Below are 20,198 nucleotides of genomic sequence, written 5' to 3'. Positions count from 1 at the left end.
CCATTCTGAATTTAAACGTTGCATCTATTTTAGCTTTACTTTTTAATGTGTATTTTACAGACTATAATTTCTCTGTTGCTTCCAAATAATCTGTGCATTCCCTAATTTTTATCTCCTGGCCATATTGGCCTTTGATTACCATCAATTGAATTGAACGGCTTGCAATAACTCTTTCTCTGTTTGAATCTACCAGTAAGCCGATTGATAACCTGTCTGACCCTATGTTAACTATCCTCTCTACACTTCAATGAAAAAGTATTCTCTACCATTAGTTATAATAAGTACAGTTATAAACAAAAGTACTCGTCGTTCTTGGCACTTAAACTGGTTGCGCAGTAGTCGACCAATATGAAATGATTTCTTCAAATAAAACAACATTTCTGTTGAGATAAAGCCGTTGTTCATTGGAATATTGACGTAACGTGAATGCTGTACTGTACTATTCATCCCTATTTGTAAGGATGTCATATTTTGACCACACGCTACGAACAATTGATGGATCACAAGGACACACCCCGTTCCTTCAAATGCAGACCATGAACTCAATATTGTATTACGGCAGAATGTTCGAGTGTGTGCGAAGTCTAGCAGTAGTAATGTGCGAGCATGCGTAATGGAAGAGTAGAACCTTTTGAGATTACTACCTGCACTGTTAATGCTTAATTTTTGTACAGAACACGTTGACAATGCTTCTTCCTTTTGGTAATGGGCGAAGACAGGGAAATATCACTGGATTTAAATAGAGAATCTGCAGTCCACAATGAGCTGCGAGATTGCTTAAAGCACGGAAATGGATCTTTTCTTGGGTCCTGCCGGAGAAGTTGACTCATTGAATGCGAAGCTGAGACTGTTGTCAAAATACCATTTTGGGTTTAACAATATTTGCATATCCAAGTATTGTTATTTTCCTCTTTTGCAGATATGCATAACTGCAAAAGGGCAAAAAGTGGGCATTAAATTATGTATCCTTCGATATACGAGTAGTCGGCGTTCTTAAGTTCTTGCATTTCAAGTACCGTTCAATTTCAGAATTGTAATTTTTGGATAGGTAACAGGAAAGCATTTAGGGACTGGATGTTTTGACGGAGTAGTATAAGGCCACAACTCCGTTTTCCTTTCTTTAGCTGATGCAAAATAAATTTTACGAAAGAAAAATCTAATTTCTATGTATGACCCGCCATCTCTGAGCTCACTTATGCCATGAATTGCTATGGTATTGCACCAAAAAGAGCAAGTATTACTTCACGAAACTTTTTGCCTTTTAGTAATAGGTTCCATCTAGAAAACCAGATAGAATGCATAGGTACCTAATAGCTATTTTACCAGTCAGTACTAGCTGATCAGAGCGCAAAATGGTCTCCCTGTATCATTGGTACTCATATTCCGAGATCATTATTATTTTATTATGATTATGAGGGCTGGACATTATATGATCGAATCAAAAGAAAGCGTCAGGAATGATGCTTGTCAGCGAGTGGGAGAGAATTACTTTGAAGAGGAACGCCGGCAGAAATTTAGTCATCGCTTCTCTGTCAATCATAGGGAAGCGATAACTAACTTGGTATCCAGTTAAGAGAGGGATTCCATCTACAGAGAGCATAGAAACCTTTGATTAGATAATCTTTTGTAAGCTGCACAGAAAGGGGAATATTTTCTTCAACCACCCCCTCCCTCCTCACTTTCTGGTAACTTGGCAAATACACCCAATTTTCATGTTAAGTAGGTCATCGGCTATATTTCCTTTTTCTAAGTTCAATAAAATTTTGATAGCCGAAACAAAAGTGCAATTTTACATATTGATGACGCAGAAAGCATGCACATTATGTGCACAATCAGTGAGTTCCACATTCCTAAACTGGAAATGCCAGTTTATGAATGTCGAATCTACGCTGTTGGCAACTTGGACACGTGCCTAGCAAGTTTCAACAATTGGAAAAGCAGCTGAAAAGGCGCTGGATATTTAGAATTTGTAGTTATCTGATTTTCACAGGACACTACCAGAGCAATCCATGATAGATGTGAAGCTGCAAGCAGTTTGTCAAAGCAACTATAAACGAAACTTTTCATTTTAATTGCGCAAGTGTTTCTTTTCGTGATCAGAAGAATTATTTTGTCCCTGAAAAGCTTTTCCTGACTCTGCTGTTGTCCGGCTTCAGCCTGCATCTCTAAACATTTATATTTCGCTTTATACGGTTATTTAATAACCATATTTTGTATTTAACAAAAATAGATCTTTAGACATTAAATTTATCTGAAACAGGTTACGCTGTGTCCTTTTCTCTTTCCTCTTCATCCTTCTTTTTAATGTAGTAAGTATTTTACCGTCGATGAGGAATTTATCAAACAACAGCAATTCTTCATCCTTAAAGTTTAATGTCTGTCCTTATTTTTGGTGTCGTACTCCTTCACTGCTACAATCTTGGTGCTGTCTCGTTTGCGTTTGTAGTAAAAGTACTCGATGGCCAGAGTGATACAGGCGAGCACAACACCAATAAATATCACAATGAATACACCACCTAAAGGGGGAAAAAAAGCGAAATTAATGTTTTCTTTTCTTTGTTTCGGAAAAATAGAAAAAGCAAGAAATATATAGAAGTACTAAATAAAGATCAATTATAGATCACCATAAAATTAAAATGATACGGTACAATGGATGCCGTACACCTTTTTATAATTAAATAAATATACAAATTAAAAAATAATAACTTTAAGTAACTTAAACCCAAGAACGTTGTTGCGGTACCCATGTTGAAAACCACAGCGTTAGAGGGACATACGTAAAAAGCATACCACATTTCAAGGGTATTTACAAGGATATAATTATATTGAGTTTAATGTGCATTTAAAATAAAACAATTAAGTTAGGTTTATATATGAACACACAAGAAACATTGTCACGTTTAACAGTATATTTAGAAGGAAATAATTGTTTGAATATGTACATACACTCATGCGCAAAAATAACATGGCCGCTACGTAATAGCGTGTGGGATCGCCTTTCGGCGTGACATCGATTTCACGTGACCGTGACAGGTCTCCTTAGGGATCCTGGACCAGATGGACAGAAGGACATCCCTCAATTCGGCAACTTTATGAGCCACTGGCGATTGCTGCTTTCCATTGCATCCCTCAAATGCTTGATGGAATCTATGTCGGGAAAACTTTGGCTGCCAGCGCACACACGAAATGCTTGAACACGATCCTTGAACCATTCCTGAGTAATGCAGGCTTTGTAACACTGGCCGTTGTCTTGCTGAACGAGTCCAGTGCCATCTCCATACACGGTCACCATATAGGGCAAAACTTGGTCTGAAACAATGCCTAGGTAGATGTGGGCATGTGTTGTCTCATGTAGGGCGGCACCTGAACTTTAGTTCAACTCCGCCGTGGTACATTGTGATGAATACATTACTCTGTAAAATGGCCAGAAATGAGTATGGTGTTATATCTGCGAAGTGAGTGGCTTGTTGTTTCTGGCCACTTAGCTACTAGGGAGCAGCGATTACCAGGAAGGCTGTTCCCTAGTACCTGTCCATTCCATGATCAGGCGGGCCACAACAGTGCGCTTAATGTCAAAAGAAAGTGACAAGGAAAGAATGCGGTGATATAGTGCTTGCCAAGCGGCACCGGGGTCCCAACTCTCTGTCGCAGTACAAACTCTGTTAAGGCGAGAGATATTATATTTTTAGTGTTGGTCTGTTGTTCCTCTGGCATTTAGCCGCGGGTTGCCACTATCGCCACGAGGAGGCAGCCGCGTATAGTAGGGAAGAGATAGTCGCTGGCGTGGGCGAATCGTGAACTGCGCCTCAGCTTGATAGGGCGGGCCCCACGAGAGAGAGAAAAAAAAAAAAAAAAAACAACAACATCAAAATAACTGTGGAAAAATTTTTTATTGGAAAGGGAGCCACCGGGTTGATAGTTCAAGGGTTGGAGAAAAGGGGTGAGGATAAAGAAGGTGGATGATAGGAAGACTATCCACCTGGAAATAGGAAGTTAAAGGGATGGAGGGCATCTTTATGGAAGGAGCCCACACTACACAGGGGATGGACTATCCAGAGCAGTAAAAGGCTTGTGGTCGTAGGGTTCACGAGGCGAAAAGTTTGGGATGGAAGGTAGTGGAGGAGGAAAACAGGGATTGTAGGGGAGAAAAGTCATAGGACCAGGGCGCTACATGTGGGGGAGAGGAGAAAATCACGTTGTGTTTCTACGCCATGCCTCGAGAAGGGGAATTGCGTCAATATGGCAAAGGGAAGGGTTCTGGTAGATTTCCCCCCTGTAGTGCAAGTTGCGGGGGGGGCTGCCAGAACATCACACACTCTGCATGTACTCAGCCCATCTGTACACCCGTCATACTTACTTATACAGAAGTACTTTTTTTTTTAATTGATGCATTTAGGGCAGTCTGGAAACGACGCATCACACCACTTCCACGCACACTTTTGCCTTACATTTATCAATGGGAATTAGTTCATGAAAACAAACCCCCAAACCATTATACCACCACCACCGGCCAGTTTTCGTTCAACTGTGCTTCTGATTACAGCTTCACCACATTGCCGTCGAATATGTACCCTTCCGTCGGCATGATGGAGCAGGAATGTTCGGTAACTGTGCTCCCGTGCTCATTGCAGGCGGAGGTGTCGATTACGGTCGGTCAACCTGGGCACGTGAACAGGTCGCCTACTCCTAGGCCTGTCCACAACAGCGTCTTCTGGATGGTGTGCTTAAAAACGTTTCTCTGTGTGTCCTGGTTGTAGTGTACCTTTAGTTGAGGGATCAAGAGCGTCTGTTTTCTCGGACAGCATATTCCAGCCGTCGTTCATCTCGACTGTCAACCAGTGGTAGTGTCCCTGTCACGGCACCTTGGGAAGTTGGGTGTTCCTCTTCGGTACCATTCCCGCAACACCTTCATTACGGCGGTCCCCGAACAGCCAACAATGGCTGCAGTTGCTGAGATGCTGGCCCCCGCTTTCCTAGCATCTTAAATTAATGCCCGTTTAAACTCTGTCAGGTCCTTCCCTTTCCCCATTGTACGGGCTTCGCACTGACAAACACTACCGTGCCGTCACTGTATATGCTGCGCCGTTGGTGAAGTCAATTCTAGGTGCTGTGTCCACTCGTTGAGAAGGGGCGGTCATAATGTTTTGACTCATGAGTGTTCTTACAAGAAAATATAAATTGAGTTTAAACATCTGTATATAATAATATAACTACTCACCAATAAAGATTCACTTGTTGTCCATTCAATCAAGGCTCACTAATAATAGCTTATTATTGTGCTTGTATTGTATTTAATTCTGCACAGAGAATTTGGTAATTAATAGTAATGCTTTTTCATTTTGCTATGAATTTTCAGTGCTTGCCAGAAATTTTATTGTAAAATGTGTTACTAAGACCTTCTGGAAGAGTGTCAGTTTTACCATGGATTCAAGTTGACTCGATCTTCACACATCGATTAACAGAAATTCTGATATAGGTAGGTGACTTTCTTATTTTTGTTTATGCTTCTAAATAGGTAATTAAATATTCCATATAAACAGGTCAGATAAAATTATGGAGGCATATCCTAGGCTAGATTATGCAATATTTGTTTTTCGATTGGGTTATATGGAGTTAGGTGGTTACTCAATTAATTAAAGAAAAAAAATGACCAAAGGGCAACTGACTTTTTTTTTTTTTTTAGTTGGGGGGGAATAAGCAAGGCAGATGCGCAATATATTTAAAATAACAGTTTATTTTCTATATAAAATATATTTAAAATTTTAAATTGCCTTCGGAATTCATCACTCACCAATATTTGCGATGCTAATCCCGTCACTTTGTTCCTCTTTGTCTTCACAGTTGACCCGCTTTGGATTCTTGTTCCACCATCTCTCTTTTAAGCCTTCCAGTTTTCTTTGATTCAGCAATTTCAGAATGCTGTTGGTGAGGAACATTAAATAATCACAATTAAAAAAATATATATATTGACATATTTATTTGTTATCTATATTCTTACATCAGTATATACTGAGTCTGTCTCATTTGTTGGAAAATCTGAGCCTTTCTTTAGCGTCCGTAAGAAATAAAATACAAAGATGAACTGTAGGAAGGTGAAACACCGCTTAAAATGAGAGCCATGATATCATTTATGTAGAGTAGCCCGTGCCTCCCCGACCACAGTCAAATTTTAAATAGAGAATACTGTAATGTGTTGGATCAATGCCATGTTTGTTTTAAAATCATGACGAATATACCCTTGTTACGATTATTTTTAAACTTCATGTTGTTAACTTGGCAACCAGCGAGCTTAAACTAAATTTGATTCCGGAAAGCAGCCAGACAAAAACAGTCGGCGCCATTAAGTTCTGATTTATGTTCTCATTAATATGTGTCGTATAAGCTGCTTATTGGAAAGTGGGCAAATTACTTTCTTCGTGTTTTTGGACACTATAACAAAGGGGACCATCACAAAACGATTCCTTCCATCTATAAGTACAACTCACCCAGAACCCCCACCCTGGTTTTCGCCTGGTCTCCTTGTGACGTTTATCATCACCGGGCATGGATCCATTCCAACAAAAACTGATGGCCGTGCGAATTGAGAATGATCCACGTTGCCTGCGGCGAAGAGGAGTCTTCGGGGCACTTCATGTACGAGTGTCCCTGTTACGACAACATTAGGCTTACATTCCTCACCACAATACAGAGGAACCATCGCAATCAAGAATTCACTCCGCTATTCGAGAAAGATACCTATAAGGCATTAACCACCTACGCGCAGGAAACATTTGCGCTTAGGCGAGCTAAGATTGCAGAACTCAGAGCCGAAGAACTAAGCCAGACCGGCGTGGAATAACTCTCCATCCCCCCCCCCCCCAAAGAACAACACAAAAGGATCTTGCTAACCCGAATTAGGTAGGATTTATTGTAGGCACCAACCAAGGTGCGGGATGCTGGCACTCCTCGGGGTGCGGGATTTAAAAGTTATTGCAAACCCGAAATGGGTAGGATATAGTGCGGGATCTACAAGTACTATGCCAATGGCAATTACACAGGGGCGCCTGGCCCCTGTGATTCTTAAACCCTCACCCTTTCCCTTATTTCGCCTAAGCTAGGGTGGATTAATTCTTCCCCTTTCAGTCCTCTCTTTTAGCTCTTTTTTTTTTAACTTGGTCTCCGTCAGGAAGCTCGGGCAACCCTGGCGGAGGCAAGCCAGAGTATAATGGGCAGCCTGGCTCACCTCCCGGTGGTGGTTGCGGGCAACGTGGGGGTCCCCTAGGGGCCAAGCAGCCAGAAACAGAACAACAGAACATAGCATATTCTGTCAAAAACCAGACACTACACTTTTTCTGGCTCTTACAGATTCTGTAATTCTTCACAAAGTACCATGGCGCAGATGTGGGAAACCACTGGTGGCGCCTTACACAAAACACTATGCCACTATGTTCCTACCCTTATTCTGAGTATCCGATACGTAGACGTATACAGTGGGCCTATAGGCTTCATATCTGTTCGTGAGTGTGACTATTCGTTTGTAAATATGCAATAGCTGCCCCAAAACTGGTTAATTCGAGTGAACTTCTTCATATATAGGTGTTTATACCGCAATATTATATCTGTATCCAGCGATGTATCACTTTATGGTGAAGGAAGCGCAGCTGAAATATTTGAAAAAGTTTACTGACCGACAAGTGTATTTCAGTATATTTCTCCTTATACTGAGAGTATTGTATAGAATATGTGTAATACGTTTATCATATAAATATGCAAATCCATAAAACATCATTTTTAAGAAACTATGATGTTGGGTGTACTGGTTTTAAATGGAGAATACACGAAATCGATATATAGCTCCTAAAAATGCTTATAAGTACTTGTATATAGAAAACTCACTGAAGATAACTCGGAATATGAATAGACCCAACTCGCGAATGTTGAAAATGTGTGCCGCCAATGTCTAGAAACCTTGGGGATTTCGTGGGTAGTCGGCATTCAGTTAATGCCATTCAAAATTGTATCAATGAATTGAAGATGCTGTATTACAATATTCATAGATCAATAATTGCATGTATCTGTGCCACGCATTTATTTATTTGAGAAATTTCAAATAATTAACTTATTCGTTGTAATGCATTCTTGAAATGAAACTTTTTTTTTTTTTACTATGCGCGATGGAGAAAAAATATTTTAGACTCTTCGACTAAACTCGTTAAATAGACAAGATATATTTAATGTAGAGTACTTACGCGCTTGACAGTTGATCTTTCAAAGGTGAACCTTGTTGGACAGCTAGAGCAAGTGGCTTGCGACTGAATTCATTGCCAATAGAGACCAGTTCACAGTGTGTCATGGTAGCATATTTGACCTGAGTGGCATCGGCTGGAAAATGTGAATCACATCAATAATAATAATTTTCTACAATTTGTTAAATCTGTTTCTATTATAACATTTCTCCTAGGTTCCAGCGGGATGTGTGGAATTTGGTAACCTAGATAACAAATATCTTACTGGAATGTGGATAACACTAGGATTAGTCTGACACTTATTGTATAATAACACATTTGGAGTCTATTTCGTAGTAAAGTTACTATGAAATAGGTTCCAAATAACCTTGCCCTAAATTGGTGTTCAAAAATTGATTGAATCTATGATTAGGACCAATTTAGTCACGATTAATTGGAACCTATTATAACGCGGGATTAAGTATTTATTTTTATTGCTTTAAAGGTTTTTTTTCATCTACTCACCAATTTTAAATTACAAGCAATAAATGGAAGTCACGCATGCTCTAAGGCAGTGTTTCTCAAAGGGTGTGCCGCAAAATTTTCCAAGTGTGCCGCGAAATTTAGAAATTTCTTCTTCTATGACTACGTAGGTGTGCCGCGAAATTTTTCTTCTTTGGAAAATGTGCCACGAGAGTAAAAAGATTGAGAAACACTGCTCTAAGGAATATTGCAGATTACAACGAGGTGCACTTGACTTCCAGTATTCTGATCAGCATAATTTTGTGGTCTCTCATGGATAGATAAGCCAAGCTTTTCATTGTTCCTTGTCTGAACATCCTGGTATAAAATAGCCGACTATAGTTGGGAAATTTTTACTCCTGGTTCACTTTTTTACCGCTTGTCAAAGGAATGAAGCAAGAGAATGACATCGTGCTCTGTTTTGATATGGAGTTCCTCTATACTTGTATTTAAATTGATCATACTTGTCGATTACGAAATTATTTCGAGAGGGACCCCATAATATATGCCAAAACAGAGATAAATGTTGATATTTGTAAATACTTGCCTTTGTTTCGAAAATATGACTATTATTTATAATAATGTTTTTTATAAGCAGATTCGTGGGGCGGTAGTGGGGGTTTCTGGCGAGTACCAAATTTAGTAATAGAAGAAATTGAATCTAGGACCACTACGTGTCCTCAATATATCTTTACATGGAGGCGTTACATTGACGATGTGGCTTGCTTGAACGTGATTATAACCGTCTTGGTTGTTTAAATAACGTGATTTTCGATTTACACTAGAAAAAGAGGTAGACTGGCACCTGCTCTTATCTGATGTGCTGGTGCAAAGAAGAAACCTGGCTCAGTCACTTCAATTTACAGAAAAGCGATTTGTGTAATTTGTAATTATCCCTCTTTTTGTGCATCAGTACAGAAAAAAACACTGCTCGTGCTTTAATACGCAGAGTCGGTCAGGCTTACTGATATTGGGAGGTTGGGAAATTGACTTCTTCAACCGCCTCTTCTCGATTCCAGATAGACTTGAGATTTTGCCCCGAATGGAGCCGAGTGAAACTGTCCTGCCTTCGACTGGTATGGCCTTTATGCCAATTTATCCACTCTTGTCGGGAACCATTTATAAGGTATTTCATGATTACCATGTACAGTGAGCGCAACTTATTAGTAGGAAACTGTAGCCTACTTATGGCTAAGACTCCACTACTGAATCTTATGAGTGGTTACTGGAGTTACTACATTGGAGAAGCCGAGAAAAGAGTAAGTGGTCGATTGAAGAACAAATAGCGCCACTACATGGAAGGAAAATCGTATTTTTCGAATATAGATGATTGCAGTGATTTTCCTATCGTCACTGACTTGGTAAAATATTTCAACACTGTGTATGCCAATATGAGACAGTCTGTTTGATTACAGAGAAATTTAGAAGAATAATCATATGATTCTCATAAGAAAATTATTAGTGAACTTTTGTGTGATGAAACTGCAGTATCAATCTTGCAATTTTCATCATTTGCACAATTAATACACTTACCAATAAAAGCAAATCCATCTTGAGGTCCTGTGGAATTCAAGACCTTCGATAGTCCTTCTTCAAACGTTTGTGGCATTTTGGTTTCCTTCATGGTCCACCATATTTTAGTATATTTGTCACTGACCGGATAGTCCCAGACTGCCAGCTTTGCACGTTCCGTTTCATTTAGTGTATCATCGAGGGACATGTTCTTCCATATCCTGTAGGCAACCATTATATAGCAAATTTAATCTGTATATTTATGAAATAAATTTTCTCATACTTAACAATAATGAAAGAAAAATCAGTAAATTCTTCTACTAATAACTCCGATTTTTTTACTAGTAACTAAATATCTTTGCATGGTATCAAGTAGCTAACAATAGTTTATTTTAACGCAAAATATATTAAAGTTCCTTAACTTCTGGAATACTCTAAACGAAAACCATGAAAACAGATTTTTGGTAATAGGGATCAGTAGATAAAATGCGTGCTATGTGAAAAGACTAAACTCTTACTCAATGTTAAAGGTCGGCTTATGTCAGTTGTTGCGCATGTACAAGTTAATGAAAACTGGTGTGGCTTAAGTGCTGAAATAATCTGTTATAATCTATTCAGTTGTTGCTTAGGGTTGATTAAATACCATCTACATGGATCCAGAAAATAAAATTCATTACAATAACAAAATAATTGTACCTCTCATCTTTAAAGAAAAGCTTTGAGGTCAGATATAAAGTTTATTCTTACTCATAAAACTTGTCCTCGATGTAGGCCATTCTTTCAAAATATGTCATCGATGACGTACCATTTTGTGGGGCGTATTTTATTTTATATTGCTTAGCCAGATCATCTAATGATTCTATTGGAGAATCCAGACGCGAAACTGTCAAGAATGCAGCCAAGTTTGCTGTGTATGAAGCTATTATGATGAAGCCGAAGAGCCACCAAGTGGCAGCAACCAGACGTCCCGAAAGATTTCGAGGGGCCTCACCACCACCTGTGGAAGAACAAATATAACAATGTAAAAAGCGATATAAAATGCACATTCTTAAACTTCCTTATAAAAATATAGTAGCTGCCTTCTATTAGAAGATAGTTTTTATTTACACTTTACAGACCTTGAGGAGTGAGGGAAGTCATACAGAACCAGAGACTTTCTTTAATGCTGAAATCCCTCTTTTCTTCCTCATCGTCGTCTTTGTACTTCTCTTGGTTGTTGTGATAACTGTAAGGACTGAGGCGATCGAAGAGAAACATTAAGAAGCTGTAAAATAAAATGTGTAGATAAATTAACATTAATTAATAAAGTTAGGCCAAGAGTACGTAATTATGATATTTTATCCTGTTATAGAGGAGGTTAATACACAGTCTGTTATTTAGCCTGTGTATGGAATAATTGGCGGATCTTTTTAAATGAATTTTGAACCCATCTGTGAATCGGGTCTGCTTATTACTAGATGTTAATTTACTGAGAAAGTCAAAAAAACGTGAAAGGAAGTGATGTGGTTGCAACCCGTGTTTTTATAGGCATGAATAATTTGCCTAATGTGCTGCTCTGTAATGTGGTAGATCCATTTCTATTGAATACTCGGAATTTGTATGTAAGGATGTCTGTTATATCAAATATTCGCCTTCGGCGACACTGTTCACAATAAAATATTCATGAAAAACATTTTTCTGTTAATTTTGTCGAGCAGTATAGTTAGGATGGCGTCGTTCCAGCTACACTATAAAGCCGGCTTCCTTCCGATCGATAGCCGACCGGGCTAGCCAGGTGGGTAAAGTGCCTGCCTGGCAACCCAAAGGTCGCGGGTTCGAATGTCGCCTCGGGCTTGGATCAAAGTACTGCAAAAACCTTGGCAGGTGCATTATGGCCACAGAAGCCGATGCGCCAACAACTACCAAAAAAAAAAATTCCTTCCGATCATATCGTATGCTGCCGGTGCATGGTTCTACCGAGCTATATTGGTAAAAATATAGGCAAATTAGGCTCTAAACAACGGACAATGCTCCTGCATACTCTGAGTATGCAGGACAGTATCCACTGCTACCATCCAGGTCTTAGCTGGGACCCTTCCACTGGATCTGCATGTAACCTTCCGTGGCCTGACTTTTAGAATCAGGAAGAAAATTCCGACCAAGATCTTGGACATTGAGCTAAACCTGAACACTGACCCTAAAGTAGAGAGAACGCACTGTTATAATGAGATGATAAACACCTGACGGACTAGATGGGACGCTTCCACCAAGGGAGCAGTTAAAAGGAGATTCCTTCCGAATGTTACTTTCCCTTCCTTTAAGTCAGCGCAGAAGTGGTTCTCTCTAACTCTTGAAACATAGTGGACATAGTGTTTTTTGTTATGCGGTTCCCGTGGTTTCCCACAAATCCGCGTTAAATACTCTGTTAACATAGCAAAGCCAGTCAGTGTGGGTTATGTGTGAGTAGTGTGTTGCTTGACTGGCCTCTTCGTTACTGGGAGGCGCGATCACCAGGAAGGAGCCTCCCAGCATCCGTCCACTGGCACGAGGAGCCGTACCAGGGAGTAAAAGACATCTGACGGGCCGTCCACACTCTTGCAGGAGCGAGAGTGGGGAGGGCCAAGGAAAGAGCGGAGAAGAGACAGGAAAGTGGAAGACAGACAAGATAGTAGCGAGGATGACAGAGCGTAGGCATCCTCCCAGGCGAAACGGAGCAGGAAGAGTGCTAGGTGCAGTTGTGGGAGTCCTGGAGAAAGACTGTGGGTAGGAAGAAGAGAATAGGTAAAGTTCAAATTAAAGAGTCCAGGATCGTCACAATGGAGAATCACGGAGCGGCGTCGACAGGGCTGTCCGCCATTTGCAGTTTCATGTCTGGAAGTTTCCGGTGCTGGGTATCAACTCTTGAAACGTCATTCCTACTCACTGGGCATGGCTCTTTGAACGAGAAGCTCTTCCAACCCGACCTAATACCCATAGACGTTTGCTACTGCGGCGCCAAGGAGAATTGGTTCCACCTTCTCTTTGAGTGCGCTCTCTACGAGGACCTGAGGCAAGACCTAGCTAATACCATCCATGTTACTGAAAACCAACTGGACATTCTGCTACAGACACCAGAGAACCTTGCTGCCTTCTAGAACTTCTCAATGCAAGCATTCACGCGCAGACTAGCACCTGCTACGAATGGGGATTTCCAGACAGCAGCTTAAAAATTTATTTTATTAATTTAAAAAATGTATATATTTACTTATTTTTCTTTTTTCTCTTCGCGCTCTGCGCTAGCGTACTTTATTTATATTTTTTTCTTCTAGTGTAGCTTCTTCTTTTTTTATTACACCACGGGATTTTTCCCCTTTTCAATGGGCTCTCAGAGGGATCCGGCCCACCTTTTGGCAACATCAGGTGAGTCACAGTGTCGAATTGACACGGTACGAGTTTTACTGGGACCGGCCCACTTTCCCGTGGTGTGGACGAGTACCCAGAATCATCTCTCCAGGTTACTGATGCTTCTGGGTAGCCGAGCGGCCAGAACATTACAGCAGAACACATATAATACACACAAACATACACTACTCGCATTTCTGGCTCTCCTACAGTGGTACTGTTCTTCACAGAGATACGAGGCGGAGTTTAACTGACGTTCTAGGAGCCGCCCCTTACAAAAACACGTCCACACACACAACATGTTATTCTGATACGCTGAAATTGCTGAAACCATGTTTAGACTTCAGGAGCAAAGTTTCTTTACTCCCGCCTCTTATACATTAAAGAACCGTCCAGATCAAGTCTTTAAAAAGGATATGCATATTGATAATCTTTAGGCTGGATCTAACCAAATGATAACACTTGAGAGGTCTTCCAATGAATAATTTCGCTGCTGTTATCCTGCCAACCCGAGGTTGATGCGAGTCCGCAGTAACGGTATGTAATAGAGAGGGAGACGGTTGGGAGCACGCTTTGTCGAGACATTCGGCTTATCTCTGCCAAATGTACGGCACATAAAAAAAAAATTCACCCCATCTTACTTCCATCTCCTCACCCTTTATCTTATTGAATCCTGAGAATTTTACAAAATCTTATTGATTCACTTAACAATCCTTTGTAGGCTTAATCATAATTTCAAACAAGTCCATTTCCATCTACATCCTTCTGTGCTGCCTATTTCTTTCTAGCCAATTCTCAGTTCTTGGTTTGCTCAACCCACTCATATTACTTGTTATAATTACTCACTCTGTAGTTTATTCCATTTTAAAGTGGTAGCAGCAGACACTATCAAAATTAAATGTAACCGATTTTTATTTATGATATGTCCATATACGCTTAAAAATTTTGGCAGTTACTTCGATCTCTGAAATTCGTTTACAGGCGTAAAACATCGTCAATGAAAAGAGCTAAGTTGGTTTGTAGTTGAATGCTGGATTTTCTTGTATTCTTTAGTGTAATTAGAATTGTAGGACGATAAACTAACAAATTTAGCTCAAATTTCGGTGGAATCATTGTCTTTACCATAAGTAATGCCATAATTCTTACTTTGGCATAAGTAATTTTTCCGAAAATTATAATTACAGTTCCACGTATGTTTTTCTACATTAAAGGAAACATGATAAACACATAAGTATTGGTTACCTAATTTTCCAAAGGGGCACAGTCGTTTTAATCTTATTTCAAACTGTTGAATCATTTTTTTAAATACACCATCGTAACCCCCATCCTCCTACACAAACGAAACGACTGGAAATTTTCATTTTTGTGAATTAGTTATCCATTTGCTTACCTGGTGAAGAAGTATGCTGCTAAGATGCAGCCCCATACGTTGGTCTCCAACACTGTCAAGAATTTGAAAAGTGAAGAAGGGACTTGAGGCTTTTTCATAAGAATCGAGATGCCAACCAGATCGTAGTATGGGACCGTGAAATCGACAACCGTTTCTCTTTCCGCCATAACAGATATTGGACCAAGAGCTATGTCCGCCCTCTGTTGACACAAGAATTGTAATATAGTTAAGTTAAATGAATTAAAAGATATATACGTGAAAGAATTGAAACACCACAGAATATGTAGCTAATTTAAACAAGTTAACAAAACGTGCAGTGCATTACATTTCAGGCACATTGGCAAATAGTAATAATTTATAACCAAATAAAAGTCACCCTATCGACTTGAAAATTTGTTACAAAGAATTCTAAAATATTCTAAGTAAGTATTGAAATTGTGCAATGGATCAGAGTTCCTGTTCCAAAATTTATAGTAATATTTCAGTAGGGAAACTGGGGAGGGAATGCCATGGAATCGAAATTAAACTTAGAACCATCCCAAGGGCGAGCAGAATATATGTTAAAATTTGGTAGCAATCCACACGTTTCTTGTCGATTAATGCTAAAACATACTTTCATTTATTCCTATTTTTATGAAGGGAGGGGAGAAACGAGGGCTGTGAAATCGTAACTGACCTGATATTTGGACCAAGGACCAAAAGAATATAAGTTAAATTTGGCCTCGATCCGACTTTTCGTTTTACAGTAATACACAAATATTTTCATTTATATGAATAGATTTCTGTTGTTGGAAGGGGAACAGGCGATGATGCATCTTAAAAGCTTTCCAGGGACCAAAAAAGCAGGTCCCTGGAAAGGGACCAAAAAAAAAATGGACCTGCTATATCGATTGAACCATTTTTTATTAAGTAATGTCTAAACATCCAATAATATAGTTCCATTACAAGTTAGACGTAAGGAAATATTTCATTTCAGTGCCAGAAAAGAACCGACTCAAAGAGACATCTTCTCGAAGTAAGTTCCATCCGTATTCAGTTGAACTCGTTCAATATACGAATTGCATATAGGAAATATTACAAAAGTTTGTTGCTACAGGAAAATTTGTTAATAATTTTATTATTTAGAACTATTTAGCACAAACAGTAGAAGGAAGATATACGGATAGCAATAAGGATCTGATGCTAGCAGTGTTTAGCTGGTTGTCAAATATTGTGTAGTAGTGTTGTCTTAACTGTCAGGCTTACGTTATCCTACTCTGCGTTGCTCTTCTTGTGCATATTATTCATAACAGTAGCATACTGTATCCTCGAGTTGGAAGCATACATTATTATTAATATTATTGCATTGCTGCTGCAATAAGTCAGCTGGAGACCTCTGACTAATTCCAGTTATTCTGTTTCCAAAAGGCGAACCAAAGCCCACACATTTTTTGAGTATTTATTATAACGTCTTATGGATACTGTAAATGTTGCAGATAAACCTCTCTCTGGATGGTCTCAGACATTCACAGGAAGTGCAAACGCATCAATTATTTTAGGTAAACTGCGAGCAGCCGTTATTGATCTCTTCCAAAAGATCAATTCTGGGTGGGTACAAAGTATTATTGTGTAGATATTTTCTGCGTATAGATTACTGAAAATGCATAAATTTTATTCTACAAAATAATGTATAGTTTAAGAACTACATGAAGATGATAATGATAGAAGAATTTATGTGAATGAACATCGTCAATGCAGATGTATAACACATCCATTCTTTCAGGCATCTCCTTACACTGCGTCCTTGAGTGTAGCGCAGTAGTTATAATTACTGCCCTTCCACGCCGGGTGGAATGGCTCGAGTTCATATCCCGTCAATGACGCAAGGAATTTTTATGGTCCTTTTTCACAATGTGACAGAGTTACACGGTCTCATGCGAGGCTTGCTTGGAATTTTTCTCCTGTAAATTATGGAAGGTCAAGCAAACCTATTGAAGCATACAAGCAATTACAGACACAATATCCTGACCCCTCATAGCTTTAGTTGCTTTGCCATTTTGCACGCAGATTCCCCCTCGCGCATAAACATGAATGGAACTGTTGATATCGGTTTCCAGAGCGATAAAAATCTGTATTGGTTGGAAGATGACCATTTTTCAAACCGATCTACGGATTGTAGTGGGAACAGCCATTCTTGGAAAAATAATTATAGGTCGACAGAACCATCAATAAATCTGTTCATAGTGAATCGTATTTCATAAACATTTTTGCAGGGCGTTTTTGAAAAATTGTCGTTGAAATACCTGTATTAGACAGAGAGAGATTGGATGAGAATATCTGAAGCAGATGAAGAGGAAATCATGTTTTCTGTTTAGTGACTACCCAGAGGTCTCGATTCGTTATTCTTCCATTTCTTTCATTGAAAGAAATGGAAGCTGCCATCGAAATAAGTATAATACCATGGAATTAAATCGAAGCCAGAATTGTTAGTTTAATTCCGCTCCCACAGACTTAATTTCGTTTCCAGAAGGGCGATTGAAAAGAGGGTACCCTTCAGTTATTGGGAAAGATTTGGTCCTAGTTTGATTACATGTCATTGTACTAATTAAAAAAATAGTTTTCTTAATTTTGTTTTATACCTTGAAGTTATCAGTAATTGCTAAATTGCATTGTGTTAAGATCTCGTTCTTGGTAGTAATTTTAGCTTCCAATTAAAATTTGTGCAGGAACCTCTTTCCCTGCCCAAAGACAGAATTCCATAAAATTGAATTCAGACATCTTTCCATACCATTTGATTTGATTACTGTTCAGGGTTAGGAAATTTGTATAATTATTCCTAATTTACTGTTCTAATAAACTGTAATTCTGTTGATTGAAGTATCGTATTTAATTATTTATAACCGATTAGATTTTTTTGATGGTTTTTCTATTTTTTATAGAAAAACAACACCAAAGTGTAAATCCTCATTTTTCATTAATATTGTAATTGAGTAATTTTAAATCATTCATTAAAGGAGACCTACCTTTGCTACCAAGTCGCCAATCATTCCGTTCCATGTATTGTTATTGAGGTTAAAAGTTCCAAATTTTCTCTCACGGTTTTCAAAAATGGTGTATTCAAAGTGCAGAATCTCCTTGATCAAATTAAGCAAGTCAACGCAGTATCCTTCGAAACGACACTCTTTCGTAATTTCATCACAAACTTTCTCAATAAATGGAGGTTGCTGGGGTGGAAAAAAAAAAAAACTTAAATGAGTTAGAATCTTAGGGGAGGAAATTCATACTTTGTTATCAATTAAGATTTTATTTATCGCGTCTGAAAATGCTCGATTATAGAAATGTATATTATATTTACATTATATATTCAACATTATATTTACTATTCATATCACCTATACATCATTCATGGCAGCTTTCAAGAACAATGGCTGTTTATTCAGGAATTAAATAATGTGTGGGCCCACCTTTGACCTTAACGACAGTCACGATCTCTCAGGGAACCCTAGAAAACTCACGAACGAACGTGGCAGATTTTTCCTTCAGAACGCTTTCCAAGAAAATACCACAATTCTGTTATATTCAAACGAAGAGCCACAAGCCTGTATTTTGTGACTTTGTGACTCAGGGTTACGCGCTGGTACATGCACGACACACTGCCTCAGGATTTCCATAGTTTAGGAAGTACGCAATTGTTTGAAAATGTCTAATATGTATAAAGGTTGAAGTTAGTAATAAAGTATTGCCAGGAATGATTTAAGCCATTTCACAAGAAGCAGCCCATCCTAGTAGCTCTAGCTCCTTCAAATTTCAATGATGATGCTAATTTTTTTAAATTTCTGATTGACCGTGTAACCTAATGGTGAACACCCCAATGAGTCACGCACATTGTTCAAGTCACACGATTGAGAACTGTCAAGCGATTCGCTCAGTTAATTATCTATCTTCTACAGAGATGGATAATTAACGGAGAATCAAAGAACGATAGGAAACTTAACATTTCTTCGAGTGATGGTTCTTCACTTGAAGTGAAGAAGAATGTCTAATAGTGCATCCAACAATCAGATATCTATGGAAATGCGTTGGCTCCTTACTGCAATTTATATTGGTTGCTTCTGTTAGGTGTGGTGCCCCGTTGAAATTTTATAGCTGCTCCTACTTTGCGTATAACCCTTTGGACTTTAAAAGGTGCCTAAATACTATAAATCAGGGGCCGGTATCTTTTCAGGCCTGACGTAGCCAAGTGATCAGGTGCGAGAGGGCAGTAGCACGTGCTCTTTCAGTGGATCTGGGTTCATGCCCGTGACTGCTAAATATGATTGATGTTTGCATTGATAGTTTATTGTAAACTCCTCTGACTTGGTGATCCTGCCGGAGTATAAACAAGAACATTCTTTTTACCCTCCATATGATTTCCTTTAAAAATGAACAAGGTCTCAAAATCAAACAATCATCGTTTTTTATAAATCGAAAATCGCTTGTTGTATTATAATTTACACTGATGAGCCAAAACATTATGACCAGCGAGTCGTTATGCAAATCGAAGCAACTGAAGGTGAACTACAGCGCGGGTCGGGACACTGTATAAAAAACACCTGATACTGAGCTCCGTTAATCTGTGTTACTCTTTTTCTTCAGATGGGAAAGGCAGCGGACTTAAGCGAGTTGACAATGGCCAGACGACTGTGTCAGAGCATATCCGAAACGGCATGGCTGGTGGGATGCGCACGGTCAGCCGTGGTTAGTACCTACAGAAAGTAGTCCGAGGAAGGGAAACCCACGAACCGCCGGCGAGGTGTTGGACGACCACGGCTCATCGATGCTCGAGGTGGGCGAATTTTTTCATTTATTTACACACTCAAATATTATGCACAATCTCAAGAAACATATACAATAATTTATATACAATTTTATGTACATTTTCATTCTCATATATAATTACCATAACATATATATATATTTTGTTCACATTACAGTTGAGGAAACACAGTACAAAACATGTGTGTGTGTCCTGGTATCAAGGGTGGCCCCTAGGCATAGCCCATCTCCACCTAGTGGATCCGTATTGAATGTAGGACCTCTGCAAAGGAGCAGCCAATACCTGTGCAGCTGCTGTCTGGTGCCTGTCCCCAGGCGCGAGTAGCCGGGCCTGGGTTTTTTTTTTCCCCCCTCTTACATGCAAAAAGTGCCCGAGATCCCGCACCCACTGGATGTAGTGCAATACAAGTGGGTGC

At 39.2% G+C, this 20,198-nt stretch overlaps 1 protein-coding gene across 1 annotated transcript in view; it reads right to left on the bottom strand.

Moving 5' to 3' along the window:
• Positions 1 to 1,252: 1,252 nt before the first annotated feature.
• Ir25a (ionotropic receptor 25a) overlaps positions 1,253 to 20,198 on the bottom strand; it is a 79,667-nt gene continuing 60,721 nt past the window's right edge. The window contains exons 11-18 of the mRNA XM_090385314.1: positions 17,991 to 18,191; positions 14,989 to 15,188; positions 11,357 to 11,502; positions 10,986 to 11,235; positions 10,260 to 10,459; positions 8,229 to 8,361; positions 5,792 to 5,919; positions 1,253 to 2,516 (exon numbers count right to left, since the gene is read on the bottom strand). Of these exons, the coding sequence (XP_090241440.1) occupies positions 2,371 to 2,516; positions 5,792 to 5,919; positions 8,229 to 8,361; positions 10,260 to 10,459; positions 10,986 to 11,235; positions 11,357 to 11,502; positions 14,989 to 15,188; positions 17,991 to 18,191 (1,404 nt within the window). The 3' untranslated portion in view covers positions 1,253 to 2,370. The remainder of the gene's footprint in view (positions 2,517 to 5,791; positions 5,920 to 8,228; positions 8,362 to 10,259; positions 10,460 to 10,985; positions 11,236 to 11,356; positions 11,503 to 14,988; positions 15,189 to 17,990; positions 18,192 to 20,198) is intronic.

Source organism: Mastigoproctus giganteus, chromosome 11 (genome assembly GCF_048544385.1).
Source record: "Mastigoproctus giganteus isolate SK-2022 chromosome 11, ASM4854438v1, whole genome shotgun sequence".
NCBI lineage: Eukaryota > Metazoa > Arthropoda > Arachnida > Uropygi > Thelyphonidae > Mastigoproctus > Mastigoproctus giganteus.
Note: the sequence above shows the minus strand (reverse complement) of the source record. Positions and strands in the feature narration are given on the sequence as shown.